Source organism: Ovis canadensis, chromosome 9 (assembly GCF_042477335.2).
Source record: "Ovis canadensis isolate MfBH-ARS-UI-01 breed Bighorn chromosome 9, ARS-UI_OviCan_v2, whole genome shotgun sequence".
Lineage (NCBI taxonomy): Eukaryota > Metazoa > Chordata > Mammalia > Artiodactyla > Bovidae > Ovis > Ovis canadensis.
Genome location: NC_091253.1, coordinates 39,739,809 through 39,765,089, shown reverse-complemented (window position 1 = coordinate 39,765,089; position 25,281 = coordinate 39,739,809). Strand labels below are relative to the sequence as shown.

General features: G+C 38.5%; 1 protein-coding gene across 14 annotated transcripts in view; it reads left to right on the top strand.

Annotated features, from left to right (window-relative positions):
- TBC1D31 (TBC1 domain family member 31) overlaps positions 1-25,281 on the top strand; it is a 62,888-nt gene extending 37,607 nt beyond the window's left edge. For 7 of the 14 annotated variants that reach the window (XM_069599952.1, XM_069599958.1, XM_069599957.1 and 4 more), the window contains 11 exons: positions 2,787-2,920; positions 3,236-3,415; positions 4,417-4,649; positions 4,903-5,055; positions 6,257-6,392; positions 10,584-10,676; positions 13,197-13,337; positions 14,405-14,599; positions 15,549-15,675; positions 22,914-23,006; positions 24,927-25,281. In XM_069599952.1, the coding sequence (XP_069456053.1) occupies positions 2,787-2,920; positions 3,236-3,415; positions 4,417-4,649; positions 4,903-5,055; positions 6,257-6,392; positions 10,584-10,676; positions 13,197-13,337; positions 14,405-14,599; positions 15,549-15,675; positions 22,914-23,006; positions 24,927-25,060 (1,619 nt within the window). In that variant the 3' untranslated portion in view covers positions 25,061-25,281. The remainder of the gene's footprint in view (positions 1-2,786; positions 2,921-3,235; positions 3,416-4,416; positions 4,650-4,902; positions 5,056-6,256; positions 6,393-10,583; positions 10,677-13,196; positions 13,338-14,404; positions 14,600-15,548; positions 15,676-22,913; positions 23,007-24,926) is intronic. The other 7 variants (XM_069599955.1, XM_069599960.1, XM_069599947.1 and 4 more) reach the window with 1 other exon arrangement.

The window sequence follows — 25,281 nt, the reverse complement described above, 5'->3', positions numbered from 1 at the left end:
TTGTACTGGTTTGCCCTGTTAATAACACTGAGAGTTTTAAATGGAAAATAAACAATAACAAAAGACAGACAATCCAGTTTGAAAATGGATAAGGACTTGAACAGACATTTCTCCATAGAAGATGTACAGTGGCTAGTGAGCCCATGAAAAGATGCTCAGGATCATTAGTCATTAGAAAAATGCAAATCAAAACCACGCAAGACACCACTTCACACCTCCTAGGATGGCTGTAGTCTTGAAAAAGAAAATAACAAGTGTTGGGCATGGATGTGGAAAAATTATAACCCTTCGTACTTTGCTGATAGAAATGTAAAATGGTGCAGTCACTGGAAAACAGCTTGGCGGTTCCTCAGAAAGTTACTTATAGAATTTCTGTATAATCCTGCAATAGTACACCTAGGGATATCCCCCCAAGAACTGAAAACAGACACTCAAATATATACTTGTATATGAATGTTTGGCAGCATTAGTCTTAAATAGCCAAAAGATAGGTACAACCCAAGTGTCTATTAGTGGATGAATGGATAAACCATATGTGTATATATGCGAGCTTCCCTGGTAGCTTAGCTGGTAAAGAATCCACCTGCGATGCAGGAGACCTGGGCTTGATCCCTAGGTTGGGAAGATTCCCCTGGAGAAGGGAATGGCTACCCACTCCACTATTGGGCCTGGGAAATTCAAGGGACTGTATAGTCCATGGGATCTCAAGGACAGCGGGATATTATTCAAAAACAGTGACATTCTGACATATGCTATACAACGTGGATGAACCTTGAAAACATGCTTAGTGAAATAAGCTAGACACAGGATAGATTTATGTGGAATTTCAAAAGGCACAGAAAGTAGATTAGAAGTTACCAGGGGCTGGAGCGGAGTGGAAATGAGAAGTCAGCACTGAGTAGGTACAGAATTGCTCTTGGGAAAGGATTTTGGAAATAGTGATGGTTGCACAACATTGTGAATAAAATTAACATCACTGAACAGTGCGCTTAAAATAGTTAAAATGGCAAATTATATTTTACCATAAGAAAGATAGATTATATCTAATTTAGGTAGGCATGCACAACTATGTGTTTTTTTACTTCCAGTAAAATCTTGTTACGTAGCTAACACATGACTATATACTAAGGAAATTGATTTTTCTCTTCTAAACATGCAATCTAAATCTAGGAGATCCATGACAGCATGAGTAGCTAGGGATTTTCATCAAGGGTTTCAAACTAGTTCTATTCAGTAGACTGAGCTTCAACTAAATGTTAGCCCTGTTTGGGGATAAGCCATTGCTTTGACTTTCAGGTTACGGTCTAGTTGGGGCCAAGAAGGACTTGTGAAGGATATAGTTACTTCTGTGTATAATTTGGAGTATGTTGATCACTCAGTTTTAATCACTCTTTAGGGTCCCTCTTATAACCAGGAGGAAATGCTTCAGGTTTAGTGAAGGACCTCCATGCAGTGATGATGCCTCTGTTCTGCTCTCGGTCAGTGCTGTCTCTAGGTCTCCTGTGTGGTGGCACCCAGCAGAATAGAAGAGACAGTTACTACATAAAACAGGAGGGCCCTCTTGCTTAATTGAAAACAGCTGTTCTGCTGATGACGCTTAGATATAAGAGGGCTTTGGGTATGTGTGTGGTGTTTTAAAATTCCCGGAACAAGCAGTGTCTAGGACAGTATAGGTGTTTACCTAAGGAGATGTTGCTGAACTGGGTTTTTCTTTTAAAGTTAACTTATTAAGAGCAGCAGTTAAAATACAAGAAAAATACCCGCCCCCAAAAGCAGCAGTTAAAGAAGCTGAAATGCTTCTTATAAAGCTTAGTCTTTGCAAGATTTTATTTATGACAACTATTAACTCAAATCTAAGTCTTAACTAATAAATGAAATAATGGAATTCTAGAATTGGAAGGACCGTATAAACTATTAATCTGGTATTCTGATCAGACCCTTCACTTGCTAATTTGAGAAAGATCTTAGCAAAACATGAAGCCACAGCTCAGTATTTAAAATAGAAAATCAGAATTTAATAATTACAGAGAGCTGAGGTGGTTAGACATAGATTCACTGAGCAAAAATGATCATCTTACTGAGCTTTTTTTGGAAAAGACTGTTTTGGGGGTTGTGCTGGTTATTAAGTGAGAGTGAGTTAAAAAGTCAGCCTTAGAAGCCTCTTCAGCAGAATCAATTCTCCTTTCTCTTGGCTGACTTTCAGAGGATACTGCTGCTGCTGTCACTGATTGGTTGGTTTTCAAAGTCATGTTTACTGAAATAAGTTGTTGATTGATCAGTTAGATTTAAAACCAGACCTTGGTGGTTACCTGTTACCATGGCTACAGAACAGTCTTCTAGAAATGGGACTCTTAATTAGGTATGAATTTTAGTTGTTTGAGATTGCCATTTAACATTGATCACATGTATCAAAGACTTAAATAGGGACCTCTTTTAGGAGGGTCATTTTGTTAACCAGGGGAAATCTAAATACAGGTCTCACGCAGGTGAGCAGGAACCAGAGCCTTGTAGCTACCAAAAAAAAAAAAGAATACTTCGGGAAGGTTCATTTGTTTAATTGACACTTTCTCATCGACTGGCTCTGAAGAAACTGGAAAACTTCTGTAAACTTAAAATACCATGTTAACGTGATGTAGGTATAAAATCTATTGTTCTAGAACTTAAAGGGTCATGTTTTCTTTATTAATGGGCATATTGAGGACATAAAAGTGGATACATTTAAAAACTGCAAAACTCTGTAATGATACAGAAAGGTAAAGATAAATTTTCAATTTTTTTCTTCATAGTCAATTGGTGTCAACACTGGTTTGAATATTTTCCTAATCCTCCTATCAATATTCTTAGTATGATAGAAAATGTTTTGGCATTTCATGACAAGAAACTCCTGCAACACTTCATAAATCATGATGTAACTTCCCAGGTAAGAAGTGTAAGGTTTTTAGAATAACATCGCTTACTTTGGAAGTTAACATTGGTTCTGGTATAAATAAAACTATTTTCTTAAAAGTCTATAATAAAAAAATACTAGTTATATTTTTAACAATATTCCATTATTTTTCTTCATTAAACTGCTTTCCTGAAAGTCTATAAAGAAGAACCCAAATTAGGGTAGTTCTTTTCATAATTATGTTCTTAATATAATGATTTTAGTATCTAAACCAAACGAGCACATTAGCAATGACTGTTATGACTTTTCTCTCAAGAACTATTACATTTTTTTTCTTATTTATTTTAGCTGTATGCATGGCCTCTTCTTGAAACTATGTTCTCAGAAGTACTGACAAGAGAGGAGTGGCTCAAAGTATTTGATAATGTCTTTTCCAACCATCCTTCATTCCTCCTGATGACTGTTGTGGCCTACAACATATGTTCTCGAGCACCTTTGCTCAACTGTAAGCGTAAAGATGATTTTGAGGTACATATCCTTGTTAAGTCATAGTTCTCAAATTTCATTTGTTTCAACTAAAAAACCCGTCTTATTTATTGAGTGCCTACTGTCCTGCACCAAGTCCTGGTGCCAGATGGTAGGAATAGAGTGGAGAACAAGTTATACCACTGCGTCCTTGCCCTTACATAGCTACAGTCAGTCACAGCTTGACTGCTCACCTAGAATCATAGCTTCATGATAATATTGGAGTTGCATGGTTTTTGCCTATTTAAAGGACGTTTAACAATTGAGTAGTTGTTCATTCTGTGCGTGATCTTATCAGTAACCCAACTGGTCCGTGATCATCTGGTTGTTTATTACATATGCAGGATGGTAACTATGAGAATTTTGAGGCTTAGTGGGACAATGACTAAAAGAAAGCACTGGAGGAAGTTTTTAAGTGAAGAGGTTCTTTTGGTAGACAGGATGAAGTAAGTTGGTTTTGCTTGTTTGTTACTTATTTTGTGGTTCCTATCAAATTTTATTTTCACTTCACAAGCACAGGATGCATTCATATATGTATGTATGTGTGTATGTCTATTAGAACTTAGATCTGGCAGTGGAACAAGATAATGTGGAAACTATCAGATATTTTTTGAAAATCAAACTTGTTTTCAAAGGCTTAGGTTGTATTTTGGATTTTGAAGAGAAATAAATTCTAGTAGAAGAATTTGTCTTGTTGAAACAGTCTGTTACTTTAAAGGAAGCCTTCATTTTTGAGAAGTGTTATTTCACAATTTCATAATATGGTTGTATAATTTTATTACATTTTTGAGAACATGAAACTGGATCTTCATTTTAAAACTTGGGTTAAGAAAAGCGTCAGTGAATTTGCAAAAAAAAAACAAACCTCTTAAAGCTAAAGGCAGATTTACATGTTTAAATTTGTTTTATTCAATGAGTAAATTGTTGTATAATTTTTTATATAACACATGACTATAATTGCCTTACTCTATAAATCTCCGTTTAATCACAAAGTTTTCTTACAGTATTTTTTTCACCATCGGAATAACCTGGATATAAGTGCTGTAATTAGAGAGGTGTATCGTCTCCTGAATACCACACCAACTGACATCCATCCGGACAGCATGCTTGATGCTTTTGTTGCACTGACAAAAGGGCAATATCCAGTGTTTAATCAGTATCCCAAGTTCATTGTGGACTATCAGACACAAGAACGAGAAAGAATACGGAATGATGAATTGGATTACTTAAGAGAGAGGTAATACTGGTTGTTCTTTGATAAAAACAAAATCTTTTATAAATAAAAAGGTTTTATGAAAAATACATGTAAATTATTAAGCAGTTGCATAAAATCAGAGTTTGAAGGAAATATCTTTAAAGATATTTTTGCATATAGAAGTAAAACAATTACATGTTAATCAGGTGTGCGTTTTGTGTTGCGGTTGTTCTTGGACTTAAATTACTGTTTCCTTGTTTGCTTTTTGTTACAATAATAAACATTATCAACTTAGGCAGGCAGTTGAAGACATGCAAGCTGAAGTAGACCAGCAAAGAGCTGAAGATGAAGCTTGGTGCCAAAAACAGGAACTGCTTCGTAGAGCTGAGGAAGCAAGGAGAGAAATACTCTTACAAGAGGAGGAAAAGATGATACAGCAAAGACAGAGGTGTGTTTAGCACTTTGAAAAAAGCTGGACATCTGAGTTATTTTAATAATTTGTATTACTTTCATTTTTCACTTGAGAAATTATATATAGCTTCACTATATATGTCATTACCCAACTCTGCTATTTCCATTAAGCATATATTTAAGTTAATAAAAAGAAACTGTAATACACTTTTCCAAAAAATGGCCTATAATAAAATGTAATTCTAAAACTATACTGAGTATGATATAACTTGCTCTGATTATTCAGAAGTAAATACATGATCTAAGGTACCTTGAAGGATATTGTTATTTAGAAATGTTATTTTACAGTGGACAGAAATGCCTTATACCACAGTGCTGGGTAAATATGTTTCAAGTTTTAAGTCACATAGATTAACAGACAATTTTTAAGTCTCACAGGTATGTTTAAAACACAATTTTTAAGAATTACAGAAAATTTTAAAATTAAAAGAGGAGCGTGATTTTTTTTCCATAATTTTTAAAAATTGTGTTTTAAACATACCTATGAGACTTAAAAATTGAAACATAGAATGCTATTCTCATGTGCATTTCATACTTTGGAGGATGGGGAAAGAAATACTAAATGCTTATTCAGAAGTATGCTATTCAAAAGTAAGTATTGCCTTAAACATAAGGCAAAATGTTTAAGTTGATTAAGATTGTGGGATAAGCGTTAACACTAACCCTAATTATTGGTAAAATCACTTTTGTAAGTGTTTATTGATTATTTTTAGATAGGACTTTATGAAACAGATTTCTGGTGTGGGTTAAAAAAAAAATTACTGAACTGAGCCATTAGCCTTCTGCAAAAATTCTAAAAGAATAATCATAGTCTTTGGTAACATTGGAGTATTTTTTTGGCATTCTTTTCTCAGGTAAAAGATATCAGTTGTACTGAAGTGGTCTGAGTAGTAGACCTATTAAGAGAACATTTAAGAATGAAGAAACAGCCAGTTTAGCTATAATTTGGCTATAGTCATGTACACTTATCATTTTCATGAATGCAGATTTGTTTTCTAACTGAGCACTTTTCATCGTATTATAAAAATAGCCATGTTATGATGGCACCAGTTAAATTGGGAAAGCAGGCTAAAATAAGTTTCAGGCCTTTCATTGTTGTGGAACATAGTATTTTTCCATTTAAATACATATTTGGAAATGATTTTATTTTTTTCCTCTTGATGTATTGTGTGTTTAAGACTAGCTGCTGTGAGAAGAGAGTTGAAAGTAAAGGAAATGCACTTACAAGATGCTGCAAGAAGACGCCTCCTGCAGCTTCAACAAGATCAGCATGAAATGGAGCTAAGAAGACTGGATGATGAAATTGAGAGAAAGGTTTATTATTAACTCTCATACATTATCTCCATTTACTCTCAATTAAATGTAACAAATACCTTCAAGTTAAATACTGTTCCTAGAATTCACAATGTGTACTAAATAGCTCCTTTAGTTTTATATAGTTTCTCCCATCCCCCAGCTATTCTTACTCTCTTTTGTATTTTATTAATGGTTACATATTTTAGAAATTTCAGGAAAATGAGTCAAGTTGACAAGGGTCTTTGATGACTGGTTCTCTTAAAATGGAAATAATCAGTTAACCATGAAGTTAATTGTGAAGTAAGGGAAATATTTTTTTAATATAAAAATTTACACATAGCCTAGAGTTACAAATGGACCTTCTCTACTTTTCTCATTTCATCCCCAGAGAAAAAATTTTTTTTATGGTTGCATGGTATTCCATTTTGTGGCCATGTCATTGCTTATGTAATCCTCTGCTGTTGGATATTTAGGTTGTTTGCAGTATTTTGCTGTACAAAACAGTGCCAGACTGTACATTCTCAATACAAATCTTTGAGTACTTCCACACATTTTTGTTGAGTAAATTCCAGGGAATGTCAAATTGTCCTCCAAAGATGAAACCACGTAAGCTATTTTAAGAGTATAAGACTACTCATGCCCTAGTCAATTTGGAGTGTATCAGTCTTACTATTTGCCAGTCTGATAGGTGAAAAATGGTTTTTGGTTTTGGGGTAGGTGTTTTTTTCTTTTTTGCTACTGATATTAGTTATCTTTTCATTTACCATTTGTAGATTTGTAAATTGCATAACTAAATCATTTGTCCATCTTTCTACCAAGTTACTCCTTTTCCTATCAGTTTACACAGGCTCTTTTATCATTTGGGGCAGCAGTGTCCAACAGAAATATGTGAGCCATGTGGGTAATTTAAATTTTCTAATGGCCACATTAAAAAGTAAGAAGAAATAGGTGAAATTTATTTTATTTTATTTTTTTTTTTTAGAAATAGGTGAAATTAATTTTAATAACATTTAACTCGGTTTATTTGAAACTATCTTTGCAATATGTAATTAGTATACAGACATCTTTGAGCTATTTTACCTTTTCTTTGTACTAAGTCTTTGAAATCTAGCAGTCAGTTTATACTCGCTGCACACCTCAGTTAGGCTGGTCACATCTGGGTGTCGCCCGCAGGTCGGGGCATTCATCCTCCGTCTGTTGTGAATGTTCTTGTGTTGTGTTCTCCTCTGTGTTGCGTGTCTCTAAGAATGTTTACAGTGTCTTTTTTTCGTCATGTAAAATATGTTAATTTTCAGATAACCAACTTGATTAGTTTTTTATGACGCCTAGGTTCTGTGTCATGTTTATTAACCTTCCCATTTAAGGCTGTATTACCATGGCTGCAGTGGTGAAGAGCCTGCCTGCCAAAGCAGGAGGCATAAGAGGCACAGGTTTAATCCCTGGATCAGGGAGATCCCCTGGAGAAGGAAATTGCCACCCTCTCCGGTTATTTTTGTCTGGGAAGGTCCATGGACAAAGGAGCCTGGTGGGCTACAATCCATAGGGTTACAAAGAGTTGGGCCCACCTGAAGAGACTTATGGAGAAGGCAATGGCACCCCACTCGAGTACTCTTGCCTGGAAAACCCCATGGATGGAGGAGCCTGGTGGGCTGCAGTCCATGGGGTCACTAAGAGTCTGACACGACAGAGCGACTTCACTTTCACTTTTCACTTTCGTGCACTGGAGAAGGAAATGGCAACCCACTCCAGAGTTCTTGCCTGGAGAATCCCAGGGAAGGCGGAGCCTGGTGGGCTGCCGTCTATGGGGTCACACAGAGTTGGACACGACTGAAGTGACTTAGCAGCAGTAGCAGAAGAGACTTAGCACATTAGTGTTACCACTTAGGCAGTTTTTTTCTAGTTCTGTGTTTTTCTGTTGTTTTTTTAATCTCTGTCTTAAGGATCAGTGGATTATTGTGCAGCAGCGCATCTGACTCTTACAAGACCACCTGTTTTGTAAGGCTCATCATAAGTTAGAATTGTTTTAACATTTTTCAGTGCTTAAGAAAATCAAAGAATATTTCATGGCATGAAAATCAGATTTTTCTAAACATATGAAATTCAAATATCAGTGGCCATAAACACAGTTTTATTGGACCACAGTCACACTTGTTTACATGTTCCTTTAGCTGCTTTTGTGCTACAATGGCAGAGGTGGACAGCTGAAACAAACTACGTGCCACAAAACCGCAAGTATTTAACTCTGTGACCCTTTCCAGAAGAAGTTTGCCAGCCCCTGATGTCTGAAAATTATTGATAAGTGTGAGAAGTGAGTTAGGGACCAAGCTTACTTCTTTCCAAAGGCACATCGATTTTCCCAACAGCATTTGTTGAATATTAGCAAAAGTCATTTGTCAGCTGATGGTTATTACATGTTCAGTTCCCTTATAAATTGGATCTCCTCCTAAGCCAGGACCACACTGTTGGAATAACACCTGTGTACTGTTTTACTAATTAGTAGGCCTCATTACTTTTCAGTTTTCCTCAGTATTCTCAAATGTTTATCATTTCAAATAGACTGAAAATTTTCTCTCTCCCTCCTTCTCTCCCTGAATCCTCCCATCCTATTGGAATTTTCATTAGGATTGCATTGAATTTATAAACTAATTTAGAGTTTAAAACTTGCTTTTGATCACATATGAAATTTTTTAATATATTAATAATCATTTCTTTTTATAGCATGAGATAATGCTTTGTTTAAAGCCAACTAATTTTAAATTGTCTTTAAAATCTAATGATTCCTTTTAATAATCTCATCTAGTAAATGAGGTTGATTATTCTAGAAAAGTCTGTTCTTCCCCAAAAGTAATTTCGGGCTTAGAACTCTGTGATCTCTTTATCCCTTTGAGATAGTTAAGGCAGTGTTTCGGTGAAAGCATCCTGTCAAGTCCTTTCAGTGGCGAGATCGGCCTCTTGCCCCCCCTTCCCGCCTCTTGCCCTTCCCACTCCCTGTCCTGACAGTGAGCTCTGAGACTGCCAAACTGCAGGAGCATCTCTGCTCACGATCCAGGGGCCAGGAGGAGAGACTTCTTGAGTCCAGAGTGGCACATCTGTCAGTAGCAAGCAGAGCTGATCTGCTTTCCTGTGGTACAAAGCGCTTTGTACCTCTGAAAATTCATGAGCTAGAGAGTTCCTGTAATTGAAATTCCTAAAAAGCATTCTTTGCTTTGCCAAACTTCTCCTCTGCCTCTTAGCATTGTAACTACTCTTGCTCCATCAACTCAAGTATCCCAGTTAACTCATTTGAGCTAACTGCTATCTCAGGAGCCTCTTTAAGTTGAACTGGTTTTCAGTCTGTGGTTTTTTTAACTCCTTGGATGTGTGTCCTTGCACATCCCACCATATTCTCATTTCTGCTGTTTCTCTGTTATATTTGATAGTGTGCCTACAGTATCTAACACTGTGCCTTGTGCACAGAAATAGTAACGCAGTCATTAACTGTGTATTGGTTAGGTGATATGTTTAGATTAGATGCTAATGGGTTTTACTTTTTGTTCTGAAACACATATTGTGTTATTCTCACCCCCCCAAAAATGAGGACTTTAGGCAGCCAAGTATTTAAGACACTTCCGAAGATTCTCTGTGTAAAGAGTCCTTTATCCAAACCCTCTAGGGTATAGGCATGAAATGCTTCCAAGTAAACAAATTTTGGAGAAAGGTGAACTTTAAATTGGCTGAATCCAAGCAGGGCACACACAGGTTGAATAGACCACAGTACACTTTGACTTGGAGTTACTCGTTGCCAAACTGAATTTAGAAAAGTACAGTTTAATCAAAAAGAACATTAAGTAAATGTTATATGAAATAAGATTAAACATTTTATATTTTCATCCACTGTGAATTTAAATTCCTCAAGTTTTTCTAACTCATAATATGGCTAATGTAATATGGAAAGAACTGCCATCTGTTCTCCCAGCCTGGGCAAATGAGCATATGGTAATTGTGCTTTCTTTTTTAGAAAATTACACTTAACTTTAACTCAAGACATTATTTCTGGATTCCACAGTGAATGTTAATATATTGTGAATTACTCTGGCTTGAAAAACCCAATATCTATTATTTTAAAATGCTTTCAGTGGTTTGTTCATATTACAAGATTATTAAATCTATTAAACAAAAATTATTTTTGTTACTTATTTTTGATATTCACAGTTTGTTATTTGGCCATAGGTACACATGAGAGATCGAGAAATTGCTGCCACAGCCAAAGACCTGGAAATGAGACGTCTGGAACTCGAATCACAAAAAAGACTTTATGAGAAGGTATAAATCAACAATTTCCAGTGTTTGGAAAAGCAGAGTTTGTACAGACTCTTTTTAGGCTGTATTTATTCAAGGTGTTTTAAATGTTCATTTTGTTTGTGTTTTTTCAAAAAGAGTATAGTGTTATCCAGGATTGTAAGGTAGCCAGAATGCACAGAGTTTGTTGTAATTCTTTAATTCATGTTTCTCTTAACAACTTACTCTAGTGTCTGAAGCACCAGATGTAAGCCCCAGATTTTGCCTCAGGATCTTTTACTAAGTTACTACGTTTTCTTATATCTGTGATAGTGACTGCAAAATTAACCCAGTACTTCACAAGGATCCTATAAGGTAAATCAGACAAGAGCTATAAAGCACACTTTAAATTTGAACCTTCTGGAATCAAATCATCAGGTACCTACCTTAGCACATATAATTCAGTTTCCATGACACTGGAAAAGGGAACTTTGGTACAGATATAAATATTTATTATTGAGGAAAAGCATTACGTTACTCACTTATTTGATATTGAAACCATAAGTTTTCACTTCTCCCAACCCTCTTAAAGTCAGACTGAGTTTGAAATCAGTGATAACTACAAATATGTAACAGGTATTTGCATATGATACGCAAACATGCATGTGATTATTTGTTGCTCACATTAAATAAGACTTAAAACATAGCATCCATTCTTAACTAAATCACTTCTTAAAGTTTCTGCACTGAACTTTTTCTAAATCTGAGCCCCAGAGATTGACACTTTCACTGAGTTTATCATTTTGAATTAGAATTAATTCACTTGAACTAAGCTTATTTTTTTTAACTGTCATTTGTGGGAGGTGGGGTGGTGGCACCAGAAGCATGATTTCAGAATTAACAGAACATTTGCAAGAAAAATACAAAGAATTTCAAAAATTTTTCTCTTAGATTCTCAGATATTAACATTTTGCTAAATTTGCATTATCATTCTCTTTCAATCTACATATATGCACATTTTTATTTTCCGAACTGTTTAAGAGTAAGTTGCAGACTTGATGCTTTTTTTGCCCTAAAAAATTCAGTTTATATTTTCTAAAACCAAGGATTATTACACATAGTACAATGATCAAAATCAGGAAATTAACATTATTTATTATAAAAACCTTATTCACAAGTTATCAATTGTCCTAAAAATGTCCTTTAGAGCAAAACGAAATCTAAGATGATCTATTTTTTCAGTTGTATGTCTCTTTATTCTAAGTTGGAACCATTCTTGAGTCTTTATATTTTATGACATTTATATTTTTGAAGCATACAGGCCAGATATATTGTAGAATGTTCCTCAGTTAGACTTGTTTACCTGATGACTAATGATGTCAAGCATCTTCTCATGTGTTAATTGTCCATTTTTCTGTCTTCCTTGGAGGTCATGTAATTAATGTCTATTCAGAGTATGTAGGACCATACCTTCTCAGTTTTTATTATATCATGTAATTTTTTGTTGAAAACGAGATATTTTAAATAATAAGACAAATCTGGAAATCAGATTCTCTTATTTCCCTAGGGTTTCTTGTTGTTTCTTTACTTAGTGACTTTTCTAAATTCTTTAAAGTATTTTCTGTCATGCATAGTCACTGAAATCTCTACTCAGGTAACCTGGTGACTGGACAAAGATTTCCTTAGGTCCCTTGAACCAGTAAGCCTCCAGCCTTTGCCAAGGGGCTGTGTGTACATCACCTGGTGACACACCTTCCACACTCAGCTAGGCAGTTGACAGCATTCATTTCCTGATTTTATAAAACCTCAATTCACCAGAGTTGAAAGCTGAGGACCTTCTCAGGTCTGAGCATTCACACAGCCCTTGGCATGTGCACATTTTGACACACGCACATAGCCTTCTAAAGCCCTAGAAATCCACGGGAGCATTTCAGGGCCCCGTGTAGACATCTAATTCCCCAGCTTTTCCTACCAAGCTTTTTGATTAGCCTGTTGTTTGCTCTGTGATCCACTGCCTCAGACAGCCACGATGTTCAACAGTTTCCCCTGTTTGTTTCAGCAAACATCCCCAGGGAAAGGCTGTACATGAGTTCTGAGTCAGGACAAATAAAAACAGCTTTGGTCAAGTGATGACAGTTCTCTGGGAATGGGAATTTGAAGGACCTCCATTTTGCCCCCTCCATTGACTGTCAGGCTACCAGTTTTCAAGGCCAATGGCAGAACTTAGGTGTGGTGTGGAATAGGAGTAACACAAGTTTAAAATGCCATAAAGTGCATCTAAGACTCAGCCATTTTCTATGAATAAATGCTCCCCAGATTGCTGCAAGCCTTCAGTTAGTTTCCAGAGTTCTGAAAAAGCTTGTTTTGCCAGTGATCTCGGTGCTTTAGAGATGAGAGAATTTTCAGATGTCGTTACTCTTATTTCCACTGATGTCACTCACCACTGTTTGCTCTTTACTTTGAAAATTAGATGATTATAGTTTAGGTATTCTAAAAAAAACAGAAAAATCATTTTTGTGTTCTAGCATTATTACTATATCGATTGGTGATTTTTTTTTTAAACAGAATCTCTCTAGAAATCAAGAAGCTGTTGCAAAAGAAATGAAGGAAAATGCAGATGCCTATAGACAGAAAGTGGATCTTGAAGAACACATGTTTCATAGACTGATAGAAACCGATCAAACTCAGAACCAAAAAATTCATAAGGTAAATATGGTAAATTTAGTATCTCTATAGAGGGGAGAAGTTCCATCTACTGTTCTTTTTAAAGAAGTAATTCAATATTGAACCCTATAAAGTTAGTTTCTTTGCTTCAGTCATCATAATTCCTAGAAACTCAACATTATTTTATTTGCAGGTTTCACTGACAGCATATCCATGTGTCTTTTATACTCCTTGAGAATTTCAAGACTTGCAAGAAAATACAAGGGAAATAACTTTGTGAATGATACCATCCTACATTGTTAAGTCTTAGAAATTACACCTGAGTAGATTAGTTGCAAAACATCAGGTCTCTGCCTGGTATATAAGCCAGCGTTTTACAAGTATATTCTGTAAAATATCAGTAACTTAGTGTTAAATAAAATGGGGATGACAAGTATTGAAAAAGCTGTCTTAAAAGTTAGGCTTTTCAATGCCAGATTTGAAGATACATGGTACATTGTGAATCTTTGAGAAATTTTTTTAAACTTACAGAATTTCGGGGGGGGTGGGTATCTTTCAGAAATGCTGACTTAAATGAATTGAAATGGAATTTGAGGCCTTCAGGGAAGAACTTTGTTATCCCTTTAGCAAAATGGTAAACAGGTCTGTGGCAGGGCCAGGCCTTGTCCCAAAAGCCAGGGATGAGTGTAAGACTTCCCTACCTCTGTTCTGTGCCTTGACTGTTTCCCCAAGAATAACGCCCCCTACCTTTTTTCCTTACAGGCTTTTGTCCAGTCTGTAAGATAAGTTCTTCTGACTCCTTTTCAAAGGATTAAAACATGGAAATTGTTTAATTCTCTCCGCCCCTTAGCCTAGAAGTTCTCAACCTTGGCTGTACGTTAGAACCGCCTGGCGAGTGCTCTGGAAGTACCAGTATCCAACTGCTCCAGAGATCAATTTAGTTGGTTTGTGCTGGAGCCTGGTCATCGGTTTATTTTAAACACTGAGGTGATGCTAATATGCAGCCAAGATTGTGAACATCTGTACTGGACACTTGGAGACACTGAATGGACCTACCGTATTTTATGTATTCAAGTCTGATCTTGTTTCTGAAATTTACGAATTCTTAGTTAATTGAAGAAAATTTGGCAAAAGCGGAACAAGCATGTCTAAATACTGACTGGCGAATTCAAGCTTTACATAAACAAAGGTGCAGTGATGTACACCGAAATGAATGTTACCAGGAAATAGCTAAACTCCTTCGGAAAAACAGGAAGAAAGAAATAGAAGTATTAAATGCCATGATGGACGGGGAAGCTAAAAAGGTAAGAATGATGTTATAAACTTCTTGTTAATTATTTAAATCTTGAAATAGTATATAATCAAGTGGCAAAAGCATCAAACCAAATAATTTTTGTTTGAAAACATCTTAAAGATGATCTAATTTTAACAGGTATTGCTCAGAAAAGTCCAATATTGATGCCACCTAAGAATGACTAACCCACTCCAGTATTCTTGCTTAGAGAATCCCATGGACAGAGGAGCCTGGCAGGCTGCAATCCATAGGATCGCAAAGAATCAGACAGGACTGAAGCAGCTTGGCATGCGCACATGCAAAAATGACGTGACAAAAATGAGTGTCTTTCTAAGTTACATTAGTGTCCCAACTTTCCAGCTTTCTGTATTTGTTCTGGCTCATTGTATACCAGCACTTTAATTCACTGAATTTTTTATACTAATAACATAAAAGACTTTGAACAGTTAGGAAATGTATAGAGAGCTACTAGTAACAAAACCCAAAATAACTGTAACTACAAGCAAAGATAGAAATATTTTTCTTTTTCACATGAAGAAGTCTGGAGTAGGCAGTCCAGGGTTGGTATCCTGTCTCCAAGATCATCAGGAAAACTGCGTCCTTGAACTTTTCTGCACAACTTCCTGGAGTATGTCTTTCATTCGCAAAAACACCTTTCCACCCATTAATTTTAAAAACTCAAAAACAAAACACCTCAAGCCCTTAATAGTTGAGATCTGAAATGTACTGAAATGAATTATTTCAGTGACAGCTGGGACCTACATGTTTACGTGGCACTGAGCCTTTGAGTGGTAGGGACGTCAGAAGTGCCTCTGCTTTCAAGGCTCTTCAATAGCCTTGAGCCAGGATAGGGACCCAGACTACCTAATAGCAAGGAGAGGAAACAAACAGGCTTATTTCACTGTAGGAACTTGCATTTAGCACAATCGTTATGTCATTTTTTTTTTAATTGTATCTAGTGGGAGGAAGCTGAAGAAAAAGACTTCCATTTGAAATCAGAAAAGAAAACTGCTGCTCTTTCAGATACATCTAGAAGATGGTTCCTAGAGAAAGAGATACATGATGCTCAGCATCCGTGTGATAAAGGTGAGCATTCCTTCTCAGTGTTATACATTCATTCACTTCATATGGTCTCTTATCATGGATAAATCCTTACATGTGTTTTGGCATGTCTAGTCAAATTATTGCTCAGCTGAAAGATAATCACTAGTTACTATTTTTTGGTTGGGAAGACTGGGCTGAGGAGGTGGGGCTGTTTAAAAAAAGCTCCAAGAAAAATTTCTCAACCATTCTATAAAATTCTGTTTTATTCCATGGTTTCATGGTCCTGGGCATCCCCTTAATATACGAGAATATAATTTGTTCCCAAAGTGCTATATCTAGTTAATTTTAGTTTAAAAAAAAAAAGTGTGCTTTGCCCGTAACGGGTCCTCAGAACAGTAGTTCATGAAAATAGCATGAGGAAGCTTCTCATAGGGTCTAATCAAACGTTAGGTTTCGGTGCAAGGCTTCCCTTGTGGCAGCTGGTGAAGAATCCACCTGCAGTGTGGGAGACCTGGGTTCGATCCCTGGGTTGGGAAGATCCCCTGGAGAAGGGAAAGGCTACCCACTCCAGTATTCTGGCCTGGAGAAGTCCATGGATTGTATAGTCCATGGGGTTGCAAAGAGTTGGACATGACTGAGTGACTTTCACTTTTCACTTACAGTGGCATTCAATGAAAAATCAAAATTGTAACTTAAAATTCTAAAACAGTACAGATACAGGGAACTTTTATTTTACTATACCTTATATTGTTTCAGTCTTTTAAAAATGTGTATGTACTACTTTTTAAAATAACAGCGTTATTGCTATATAATTCACATGCCATACCATTCACCTATACAAAGTATATAATTCAGTGGTATTGTATTACCATATATTAAATATATTCAGAGTGGTGCACCCATCACCGCAATCAACTCTAGAACATTTTCAGCACCCCCGATAACCCCATACCCATTTGCAGTCATACTTCATTTCCTGTCACTCCCCCCAGCCCCTGGCAACCACTGATCTACTCCTGTCTCTATAGACTTGCCTGTTCAGGAGATTTCATGTAAATAGAATATGTAGTCCTTTGTATCTGACTTCTTTCACCTGGATTATGTTTTGAGGTTCAACCATGTTGTAGCAGGCATCAGTACTTCATTCCTTTTTAATGCTAAGTAATATTCCACTGTATGGGTATTCCATGCTTTATTTATCCATTCATTAACTAGTGGACATTGGGTTATGTCTGCTGCTGCTGCTGCTAAGTCGCTTCAGTCGTGTCCAACTCTGTGCGACCCCCATAGACGGCAGCCCACCAGGCTCCCCCGTCCCTGGGATTCTCCAGGCAAGAACACTGGAGTGGGTTGCCATTTCCTTCTCCAATGCATGAAGGTGAAAAGTGAAAGTGAAGTCGCTCAGTTGTGTCCAACTCTTAGCGACCCCATGGACTGCAGCCTACCAGACTCCTCCGTCCATGGGATTTTCCAGGCAATAGTACTGGAGTGGGGTGCCATTGCCTTCTCCAGGGTTATGTCTAGTTCGGGGCTTTTATGACTAATGTAGCTGTGTATTACCTTAATTACTTTTATAGTACACAAATTTGAAAAGTAAAAATAGAGATTAGATGCTATCATGCTCATTTAACTAGGCTGCTTTTGAAACCCCTCATTACCTATCATGCTTTTGAGTTTAGGTCTCAAATAGTACTGAGAGCCCTTAGGCAAGCTATGTTTAAAACCTGCTTGTAGAAGATACCAACCACTGGCTGGCGCTGCCTTACTCCCTCATCTCACCCTGTCACACTGACCCCCACATTAGAAGAAAACCGTTGACGCTTTTCAGGAACCTCTGAATTTAGAGATAGCCAAAGGGAAGGAACCGCAGAAGACTGCCTGCAAGCATCGCCTTCCTACATTTGGGTCTGCCACCTCCACGGTGCCTTCCTGTTCTGTCACCTACGTTTGTCAACATCCCTGGGTTTCACCAGTCAGAGGGAGTTTGGTTGATAGTCATCCATCTTCAATAGGCATATGTATACGGATTTGATCATTGCCTTAATCAGGGTATAGAAATTAAGTCCATGTCATTTAATCCCAAAACCGAGGGATAATTGGCTATAATTGGGAAAATGGCATTTTCCCAAGGCAACAGGTGGTTGCCCTGGTTTGTCACTCAGAGCTGGAAAGGAGGCACAGGAAGTGGAAACAGGCAAGTGTGCCAACAACAGACTGGTTATTTAAATGGTCCCTAGTGCCAGTCTCTCTTAGCAATGGGGAGGATATTCTTACCATTTCCCAGAAAACGGAACCTTCTGGACAATATGAGTGGCCCTCACTGACCCTAAAATCCCAGGCCTGTAAACTTAAATTGAAGCTGAATAGCAATGTCTTATAAAATTAGTCCAGATTTGTAATGGGCAAAAGATTTGAACAGTTCTCCAAAGAAGATACTCAGATGGCCAACACACATATGAAGAGCTATTCAGCTTAAATTAGTCATTGTGTTCGCATGCTAAGTTGCTTCAGTTGTGTCCGACTCTTTGCGACACCATGGACTGTAGCCCGCCAGGCTCCTCCATCCACGGGGATCAGTTAGCATCGATGTAATCCATTAACAGTATGGGCAAGGACCAGCCAAGCCAGAGCAGTGCTGGTGGGAATGCGGTGTGGCACAGCCGCTGCGGGAAACAGTCCAGCAGTTCCTCAGAAGGTTAAACACAGAGAGGCTGCATGTGACCCAGCAGTTCTGCTCCTAGACACACACCCAGAGAACTGAAAATAGATCCCTGCAAAAACTTATATACTTAATTGCCCACAGTATCAGTATTCATAATAGCCAAAAAAAAAGAGAAACAACCCAAATACCCATCAAACAAGGAATGGATAAAATAAATTGGGATACCCATACAATGGAATTTTACTTAGCCATAAAAAGGAATTAAATGATTCATGCTACAAAATGGATGGACCTTGAGAATCTTATGCTAAGTTAAAGAAGCTAGACCAGAAGGCTGCATGTTATATGATTCTCTTCATGAAACGTCCAGAATAGGCAAATCTCTAGAGGCAGAAGTGGGTTAGTGATTTGCAGGTGGGCGAGGTAGGGGAGTGGGCTACCAGTGCGTACAGGGTTTATTTTGGGGATGGTGAAAATGTTCTAGAATTAGTGGTGATGATTACACAACCCTCAGTGTACTAAAAACACTAATTGTACCCTTCAAAGGGGTGAATTTTGTGGTAAGTGGATTATCTTGACAAAATGTATTGTTTTAATGACATTAGTAAATGCTGGTGGCCAGGCGGAGCCATTGGACCAGGTTTTTAAAATGACAGGGCCTTGAAGAAAGGGAGGAGCCTGGAGCAGTGGAAGGACCGTTCAGGGAGGCAGGATCTCATGATGAGGTGACAGGAAGACCTAGTCCCAGCTTCATGGCAAAGGAAGACACGGCTCAAATAAACTTAGCCAGAGTCACCAAGCTGTGTCCTGGTTAGTTTATTTACTCGTGTTTAATCTGTGTTTATTAGGAAGTGTTTCCTGGTGGTGTTTCCTCATTTGTAAAATGAGAAGAGTATAGACTAGGTGATCTGTAATTTTGTTACAGTTCTAACATTGATTTACACCATTTTCTAACCCCTCAGGGTGTGCAGGCTTCCCCAAGGATCTCTCTCAGGAACACACACACCCCCACCCACACCCACCCCCCCACCCACACCTACCCAACACACACACACACACCCCCACACACCCACCCACACCCACCCACACCCCCACACCCACACCTACCCAACACACACACACACACACACCCCATTTCCTTACCATTTTTGTGGATTGACCAATTAAGGCCTCCATGAGCTACCCTCGTATAAGAGTCGCTTCAGTCATGTCTGACTCTTTGCGACCCCATGGACGGTAGCCCACCAGACTCCTTTGTCCTTGGGATTCTCCAGGCAAGAATACTGGAGAGGGTCGCCATGCCCTCCTCCAGGGGATCTTCTCAACCCAGGGTTCAAGCCCACATCTCTTATGATTCCTGCATTGGTAGACAGATTCTTTACCACTAGTACCACCTTGTCCGAGACAGAACTTGTTAAAAATAATTAATCAGTGGCAGAAACTTGCCTGTCATGGTGATTCAGGTTAGGCTAACTGGTGCAGAGGGCTTCCATACAAGGATGGTTCGAGAGAGTGACAGGGACCTTCAGTGCCAGGCTGAGCAGTTGGGCTTCATCCTGTTTACCAGCCTGGCAGACAGCAGAGTGACCTGTGGAAGACCGAGAACAGGGCTTCCCTCCCAGCCAAGGAATGCGGTTAGGGAAAGGAAGGAAATTTAGTTTGCTCCTTTTGAATTTTGTGTGGTACATGTAGTACCACTTCAGAAAAAGATAATTTTAAATAATAAGAGTCACCTTTGGGGCTTTAAAATAAATACTTTAATTAAATGAAGGAAATAAGCAAGCTACAGTACAAGAAGTATACAAAAAAGAACTTTCACCTTTTACCTTTCTGTGATAATCAGCAAGTGACCAGCAATTTTTTAGGTGCATTACAAATTGTTTTGTTTTGTTTTTAATACATATTCAGGGACTTCCCTGGTGGCTCAGTGGTAAAGAATCCGCCTGCCAATGCAGGAGATGCAGGTTTGATCCCTGGTCCAGAAAGATCCCACCTGCCATGGAGCAACTAAGCCCGTGAGCCACTACTACTGAGTCTGTGCTCTAGAGCCCGGGAGCCCCAACTCCTGAGCCCACCTGCCCCAACGACTGAAGCCCAGACGCCCTAAGAGCCCGTGCTCGGCAACGAGAGGCCGAGCACTGGGCGTTGCAACTAGAGAAGAGCCCACGCAGCAACTAAAACCCAGCACAGCCAAAAACAAATAAAATTATTAAAAAATATATATATTCAGGGCCTGACCAATGGTGGTTTAATTTCATAGATCTAAGATAGAAACTGGAAAGCTAGATTTTTGTTTTAAAGTTTTACAGGTGAATCTGCTCCGCAGTGTTTGAAACGTTGCTATAAGCAAAGGAGGGAACCATTGGCCCCTCCATGTTTATAACCCAGCCCTTTGGAAGGATGAATTAAGCAGCTGTGGGCAGGATGGATTTGGGAGGACACATGAGACTTGGCAGGATCTGATATGTGAGTCATCTCTGCAGTGGTTGTTGCCCAGCCTATGCCAGAGCACTAACAGAGCTGTGAGCACAGTGCCTTATCCCATCTTCTACCACTATTTTATTTAAAAATTGTTCCTTCCTTATATATAGTTGAATCTACTCTTCTTTTTGTAAATCTTCGGATTAAAAACTGTTCACTGGTCAGTGAAGTGAAAGTTGCTCAGTTGTGTCTGACTCTTTTTGACCCCATGGACCATAGAGTTGATGGAATTCTCCAGGCCAAAATACTGGAGTGGGTAGCCTTTCCCTTCTCGAGGGGATCTTCCTAACCCAGGGATCAAACCCAGGTGTCCTGCATTGCAGGCAGATTCTTTACCAGCTGAGCCACAAGGGAAGCCCATTGTCTGGTCAGAATGGCCATCAGAAAAGTTTCTAAAAATATACTGGAGAGGGTGTGGAGAAAAGGGAACCTTCTTACACAACTGATGGGAAGGAAGGTAAACTGGTGCAGCTACTATGGAGAACAGTGTGGAGGTACCTTTAAAACAACTAAAGATAGAATTACCATATGGTCTGGGAATTCCACTCATGGGCATGTATCCAGAAAAGACAGAAATACAAATTCAAAAAGATAGATGCGCCCCGTTGTTCACTGCAGCACTATTCACGATAGCCAAGACACAGAAGCAAACTCAGATGTCCGCTGACAGATGCTAGATAAGAAGATGTGGTACATGCACACAGTGGAATGCTACTCAGCCTGGAAGAGTAACACCATTTGCTGCGACATGGATGGACACAGAGATTACCATACCATGTGAAGTGTGCCAGAGACAGTCAAATAGTGTATCACTTACACATGGAATCTAAAGAAATGATACAAATGAACTTATTGACAGACAGACTCACAGACAGAAAATAAACCTATAGTTACCAAAGGGGGAAGCAGGGGGAGAAGGATAAATTAGTATGGGATTAACAGAGACATACACTACTATGTAAAATAAAGACCTACTGTATGACACAGGGAACTGTATTCAGTATCTTGTAATAACCCAGAATATAGAAGAATATGAAAAAGAATACATAACTGAATCACTTTGCTGTACACTGGAGACTAATACAACATTGTAAATAAACTACAGTTAAACTTTTCTGGAGAATGCACTTACTACCTCTGCCACATGACAGCCCTTCAGTTACTTGAAGATGACTCATATTCTATTCCGACACCAGTTCAAATTAGTCATTTGGTAATCCATTTCCTTGGGCTTCCCAGGTGGCTCAGGGGTGAAGAATTTGCCTGCAATGCAGGAGAAAGGAGTTTGATCCCTGGGTCAGGAAGATCCCTTAGAGAAGGGAATGGCAACCTGCTCCAGTTGGGGTTGCAAAGAGTCGACACGACTTAGCATGCACACACGTTATCGCAAAGACTGATTGAGCTAAAACTATGAGTTGAAACCATTAGCTGAAGTTCTTGAGCCCAGGTAAAAGCAGGCATCACCTTGCTGAGTCTGTGTGACCCAAGCAGTCTGGGTCCGACTCGTGGAGGCTTGGGGTCCTAGTGACAGGAGTACAAAGGAAGGGGCATCCTAAGCGACGTTAGGATCAAAAAAATAAAGACTCTAGTACCTTATTGGATGTAAACCTGTAGGAGTTAGGAGACAGCAAAAACAAAGCTAAAGGATGGGGATTAAAAATATAGGAGGCACTGGCGAGGTGTGGAACGCTGCCATGCTTCCCAGTCTTAAGAAGCACGGGTAAAACCTGCCCATCGCTGCGTCTGGTGTGCTATGTCCTGTGATCAGGTCCCGCTTGGGTAAAGCCAATAGTGATGAGCTCCCAGTTGTTCTCAAGAAAGGCTTGCTAACCACATTGCATAGTCTCTCCCAGCAATTGTTTGGGATCTCTGTCCTAGCACCTGTATTTTTCACTTGTCTGTTGGTTTTTTGTTTTTGCTAAAGGTGTTTTTAAAGTACTTTACTTTCAGCTCAGCTTATAATTCTCAGTAATGGCAATTTGTTTGCCTTCTGAATTGTGACCACATTCTTCCCAGAGTAGAAAAGTAAGGGGCTTTTTATCCTTGGCAATTTTAATTTACTAGGGACCATTTGGAATTAATCAAGGCTTTCTATACACTCTACTCTTTGATTTTTTTTCCACTTTTATAACTGTAGTGCCCAAGTGCCGAGATGAACAGGTCGCCTCAGGCTGTCTGCCTAGAACCTCACAATTAAATGACATTTCTGAAATGGAGTCCTTGACACAGAGTAAGTCAATGAACAAGAAAGATGTCTCCTATCATGTTAGATTTAGCAATGTTTAAGCAAGAGTGGGGGTGTCCCAGGTGGCTTAGTGGTAAAGAATCCTCCTGCCAACCCAGGAGACACGGGTTCAGTCCCTGGATCAGGAAGATCCCCTGGAGAAGGAAATGGCAACCCACTCCAGTATTGCTGCCTGGAGAATCCCATGGACAGAGGAGCCTAGCAGGTTACAGTCCACTGGGGTCCCAAAGAGTCAGACACAACTCAGCGACTAAACAATAACAAGGCAAGATTGTGGCTTAAATTATACTTACAGCACACTGAGACCATTTTCCCAGGGCACTGATTATGGAAATCCTAAAGTGGAAGCAGCAAGATTCTCAAGTTTCCAGCTGGGGGAAAACTGGGTCAGACCAAACCCCAAGTAAGGAAGGTTTGCCAGGCGTCATTAATGTGACTGTTTCCTCAGCACAGCACTGCTGCCCGAAGCGCAGCTGGAGGCGCTGGCGGAAGTCTGTCCCTGACTGAATGATATTCGTAACTGCTGTTTCACATCCTTGTGAAAAGAAAATCTCAGGATTAGTTTTCAGAGCTATTCCATATTTGCCTTTGCTTGCCTCTTTTGGGCTGAGCTGCCTCCAGCAACCATTGGAAACATGAGTCTGCTCTGGACTCCAAGATGCACTGCGGGGCCAGCTCGCCCAGAATTGCTAAGGGCAAAGGGCTCCGTGCTGATCAGTTGCCTTTTGATCCCTTGACTTGATTCACTGGAGGTTTCTGTTTATTTCTGGAAGGGATGGGCTAGAATGGAAACATCTTCCAGAAATGCAGTCACAGCGTTAGCCCATAAAGGAGCTAACAGTTTCCCCTGTAAAGGACTTGATTTGTTTTTAAAAGGAGGGGAGAGGACAGGAAACTCAGACTCTTCAACCACTTCTTCAATAAAACTGTCATATAAATGAAGCAGAACTTCACAAGGTCCTTTGAGTTCTTTTAGAAGAACAGATTTTTATAGAATGTCCCCAAAAGACCAGCTTTATAAAAATACACCTAACAACAAGTCATGAGTTCCAGTATGGTATAAAATACATTCACTAACATACATACTCTTACGTGCATCTCTAAACACTGTGTCAGGATATGAAATTAACCAAAGGTCATGCATAAGTCAGATGAAAGTACAGAAGATTCTCAACTGTTCTCTACTCCAACACATCAGAATTTTTAACTAGATATTCTAAACTTCAAAATCGAGTTGACATTTGGCAAGTTTCTTACTTGGCAACAAAATGAAAAAGCATAAATGTTTTATTCCTTGGGGGAAAATAGTTTTCACAAATTGGAGCTCTTTGGGTATGTAAGTTTCAGAGAAGTATGTTTTTAAGATGCTTCTTTATTGAATTCCAGTATTTACTACCCCTCTAAATCAAAATGAAATGGCTGTTACACTTAGACACATTGTAATGTTCTAAGCTTGATTCTGGACTTTCCTTGTGTTGGTCATTGTAGAAAGTACTTCATTTATGTATTGAATCATTAGAAAGTGGTCATGGTGTATATTTCACTATTAATTTTGGCACCTTGGAATTTTCTCATTACAATAAACACCATGGTGAAAAAACTTACTATTGTAAAAAACTCAGATTCTCTCTTAGACAAGCTTTCTTCCTGATTTAAAAGTTAATCTATATCCCCCCCCCCAAAAAAAGATAACCAAACGCAAATAAGTTCTCTAATAGCATTCGCTCAATCCACCAAATATTTGACTTGCAAATGGAACCTCACAGGACCAGGTAATACGTTAGGCTTTTCCGTGTAAGAAATTTGGTTTAGAATATTCATTATTGGTCTTTGCAACGTATTTATCTTTAAACGCTATACCATTGCTCAAACTAACTACTGTTAATTTTAAATTTTGTTTCCAAGTTTCATTAAACCAGAGAAAAATGCACTGGGACGCCATGGAACAGGATCTCATGGAGAGAGTGAGAAACCTCCGCCAGAGACTTGCCACCCAGGCTCAGAACAGATGTCAAACACCTCACCTTTTGGCTACATAGGAGGCTGGTCACCTTGAGACAGTCAGAGAACAAGATACTTATTTTTGCAATCAGTGCTGCTGATTTTCAGATTATTTATTTCATATGCCTATAAAGATCAACCTTTTGTATGAAAAATGTGTGTATAAAAATTATGTGTTCTTAATTCTGGTGCTTTGGGACTTGTAAATGGCTTATTATTGTTATACTTTTAACAATAAAAAAATATTGAAGCTTTTAAA